At 34.0% G+C, this 4,436-nt stretch overlaps 1 protein-coding gene across 1 annotated transcript in view; it reads right to left on the reverse strand.

Moving 5' to 3' along the window:
• The window catches only part of LOC104160591 (sodium channel protein type 1 subunit alpha-like), a gene marked incomplete at its 5' end in the record, with an annotated part of 12,043 nt that extends 7,882 nt beyond the window's left edge, over positions 1-4,161 (reverse strand). Inside the window, one exon of the mRNA XM_009698751.1 lies at positions 3,880-4,161. Within this exon, the coding sequence (XP_009697053.1) occupies positions 3,880-4,161 (282 nt within the window). The remainder of the gene's footprint in view (positions 1-3,879) is intronic.
• Positions 4,162-4,436: the final 275 nt, after the last annotated feature.

A 4,436-nucleotide genomic window follows, 5' to 3' on the forward strand; every position in this document is an offset into this window, starting at 1 on the left:
AAAGAGTGTTTTTTCTACTGCATTCAGTAGAAGCTTAGACCTGCTTATGTTAGGTTTAAATTTATCTGCAACACATTTTCTTTAATAGAAATAAGGCATTATTTAGGCATTTGTGCATACTGAATAGAAAATAACATAGAAATATGACTAAGAGATCAAATTCTTACCTTCCTGTTTGTATATTCAAATAAATAAAATATATTGTATATTCTCAGCAACACTATATCAGGAGTAATTCATTGATTTCAAAAACTACAGCAGGGTAACTGAAATCAGCATCTGTTCCAAATGTATTTTTCCCCAAAGGAAATTTGAAAGACATATATTCAAGTGCAGATTCAAATGTAGAATGTAGAACCAACAAAACAAAAATCCCCCAATCTACTTTTCTATTGTTAAAAGTACGTAGACTTTTTCCTCTGATGAATAATTTCTAATGAAGTTATAAGTAATGGTGGAGTTTCACCACTCCCATTTCTTTACCAGAAATAACCACCAGGAAGATTCTTCTTCCCTTTGGGAAATACAATAGCATCTTTCTTTTAAAATACAAACCTGCTGGAACTTTGAAGCCATCCTAATCTTACAGCCCTAGAATTCAGCTTCTGATTTTTTTACACTACACTTCACAAGATGTGTTTTCTTATTTATATTAGTAAGAGTGAAATACTATAACTTTGAGACCCACTGGTTTGCTACATTTTATCCTGGTAAGCAGGATATATGCTTACCAGCACGAGAAAAGCAGGCCTCTGGGAGATTTACTTACCAAAGAATCCAAACACTAGGTTCAAGTTAGAAAGGCATAAGACCATAAAATTATCAGGGCAGATGCTTTGGTGCTTTTCTTTAGGGACAGAGAAATACTCAAGCTTCAGACCGAGAAATGAAAAAAGAAGTTTGCAGATCCACATAGAACAACATGAGCTACACTGTATCATAGAAGAAAAAACTTCTTATAGAGACCGATGGCATGAATATTTACACTCCAAATTCTGTAAGAATTTTGGAAAATAGTCTGTGATTCTCCCTCAAAAGAAAAAAAAAATATGCAAACAAAAAATTAGTTTATGTTCTTTTCTTAGGTCCCTCGTTCCAGATATTCATTCACTGTCACCACCAAAGAAACTCAAGAAAGAGCTTCTCAGAGAGTTCTTTTTGCTTAAAATTCCACTGCCATACATTTTCAATCTATTTTTTGAGCCTAGAATATTTCTTTCTGAAATTATCCCACTTTTATTGAGTACTTTGTGAAATATCTATGTTTCTTTTCTATATTATTCTTAAAAAAGAGGGTTTTTTTCTGGGGCAAATAGACTCATATACTACCAGAAAAGGCTTTTCATGATTCAAAACAAAAATTGTTCATGGGACTCATTTATGTCTTTCCCAGGATAATAAGGTCCTCAGTGCCTGGGTTTGGAGTTCCTTTGACATTGACCTCTATGGGGTTATTTTCTCAGGTCCATCACAACCTAAACAAAAGTCTGTGCTTAAGCTGTTAAGGTAGAGAACCAAATGACTTCAGTAGACTTTTCAACTAAACATTAAGATGTTAAAAAAAGGCCATTAATGTTCACATTGGGTGAACAGAAAGCATATGCACTTGCAACTATGATTTTTTAATCAGATTTTTGAAGCTTAATACCTTATTTTGGGTCAAATACTCAAGTTTCAATAGCTTTATCTTTGTTTCTGACATAGTAATGGATACCTCTGAGTAATACCTTAATATTTACTCATCTTTACTATTACTACAAGCTGATTAAGAAGGGTAGGAAAGTCTAGGGTTATGACATACCTATTCACTTCTCATATTTCTTCTGAACACAATCATTTTAGAATCCTATTCTAGATTCTCATCCAAAGTACTTTATATATCAAATAGAAAATCATCTTATAAATATCTTCTTTGATTGAGAAAGTAATGTAAGAATCTCAAACATTTATGAATTGTGGCCTTTCTTGTGTTCTTGAAGGTGAAAAAACCATAGATTCTGCACATTTTACAGCATTAACTGAAAATCAAGCTGATATTTTGCTTTCTGTGCCCTAGGGCTTTTATCGTTCCATAACTACAAAAGTCACTACTAGCAGCTTACTACCAAACCCTGAAAGATACAGGGTCAAGTGTCTGTTTTGTGCAATGACAGGAGTGCTCATTTTTTGTGTGGTATGTCAAACAAAAAATTTCTTCATGCTTTACAAGCATTTTAGTAATACAGAAAAAATAAGTGGTGTTGTCACTGACATTCTACTCACACAAAAAAATGCATCCATTAGGCAAGCCTTTGATATCAGTGCAAGATCTCTATATTGTAGATACTGCAAAAACAACTGGCTTGTCTTCCCATGAGAGCTAGGTCCCTCCGTGATAGGTCTAGATTAATTTTTCCTTTGGAAGCATGGGAACAATTGGCAAATTTCTCCCAATTTGCCTCGCAGAACAATCCAATAATTTAAGAATCTGATTCTTCATGTAAGAAATATTTGTTGCTTTTCAATGACAAGAATAAGCTGTGCATAGCCAGGACACTGAAATATACATGACTGCAAGTAGCTGAGAGGTGGTCGTTGTGGCCACAAAACTAGGAAAAATTATACCTGGTGTTATCCCTGTGCCAGAATAGACTAGGTTACTACTGGAAGAAGAGTTGCAAACCACTTTAAAAGAGTTTTGTTGATGTCTTGTTTCTCCTCAATATGTGTAATAAAGGATTCTGCCCTGCGGATCCCGAGGGGGATTCTAGGCCAGTGGATTTCAAAGGTAAGACTGAGAAAAGAAATATTTAAAGTCTTTCTATTACAATCCAATTTTGTTTTCAAAATTAAATTGTGTTCAGTAGTTTATTTCTTTAATACTGTAGGTCCCTCTCTGGTCTTTCCTGATGTGACAGTAAAGTAAATAATTAATCATAGTGAAATTTAAAATGTCAGAGTTACCAGTCACACAGGTGAGATGCTATATTAGCTGGGAGAAGCAGTTCACAATGTTCAGAATTATTGTTTTAGACCCTGTGCAGGACCGTGTTGATACCACTGCATCATGTTAATGATTTGTATTATTGAGATTTCTTATGCCAACATAAAAACTAGAAACTTACTTAAAAACTATAAAATGGAAAACTAATAGACAGTAACCTCGAAAATGCATAGAGGTTGCTGAATGTGCACAACATAGGTGAGAGTCCAGCATTTCCTTGATTAAAGCTGGGTCAGATTGTTAGCTACTCCAAAATAGAAAGACACAATTTCTGATAGTGAAGGTGTAACCTTATAGTATCTTTCTGCATATATTTTCTTCCTTCTTTTCTTCGTTCAGTTTTTGTTAAAGAAACTCCACAAGGTGCTTGTGCACAGAAATAGCACGGAAAATATTTTACAAATTATAGTATGTAGTGATACTTTTCTTATTTCTCTTCCAAATGAGAAATTGCTTCTTAAATCACATAAGTCTGCACTGGTGGCAGCCACATTGCTGAGATGGGATTTCCTGCCTGGAATTCTACTCTATGACTTAATCACACCAATGCAGTTTTTTGTTTTTCAGCAACAGTAAAACTTAGAGTATTCAGATAACTGAATATCATTCCTAGGTTCTTCTAGAAACTTTTAAAGCTAGAAGGGGCTGGAGGACTAAGGGAGCTATAAATGGGAAGAATAGCACTTGTTCTGTCAGATGTCCTAAGAATTCTTTATTCATTTTAGTAGGCTCTACTTGCTGCTTACTATGAAAAAAGTAATCAATTATCAGTGCAGCTCTATTACGAAGTCACAGATAAAAATCATTATGTAAATATGTTTTCTGTCTTTGTTGCTTGAATTGCTTTTCACTATTACATATAAACAGTAAGAGGTATATAAAGAGTGATCACTTACTACTTGAAGTAAAGAAAGATACCCAAATCCTACATTATCAAAGTTTACTTTCACGTTTTTCCATCGGGCACTTTGATTGTTTTTTATGAGTTCCTCGCACTGACTAAAATTGTTGATTTGGTCGACTTCAAACCTTTCATCAGTTGTGGTGTTAACACAGTAGTAGAACTTCCCAGCAAACAGATTTACTCCCATGATGCTGAAAATTAGCCAGAATATAAGACAAACGAGAAGCACGTTCATGATGGATGGAATTGCTCCTAAAAGGGCATTCACAACCACCTAGTACACAAATACAGGGGGAAAAAGAAAAAAGTGTAAGAATATTTACAGCAATAAAGTTTTGTATACTGTTTTACCAATGCTTTATAAATGCTTGTTCAGAAACTAATACTACAAATGTTAAAGCAGTACATTAATAACTGTAGCATTGCACTGTTCTTTTAAATACTTAACATTAGTACATGTAATGAAAGGAAAATAAGTGAGAAAAATAAAATAATTAAAAGAAAAACAAATGAGAAGACCTAGCGGTCATAAGATGAAGCCTGATACTG

This window comes from Cariama cristata, unplaced genomic scaffold (genome assembly GCF_000690535.1).
Source record: "Cariama cristata isolate BGI_N322 unplaced genomic scaffold, ASM69053v1 scaffold25104, whole genome shotgun sequence".
Lineage (NCBI taxonomy): Eukaryota > Metazoa > Chordata > Aves > Cariamiformes > Cariamidae > Cariama > Cariama cristata.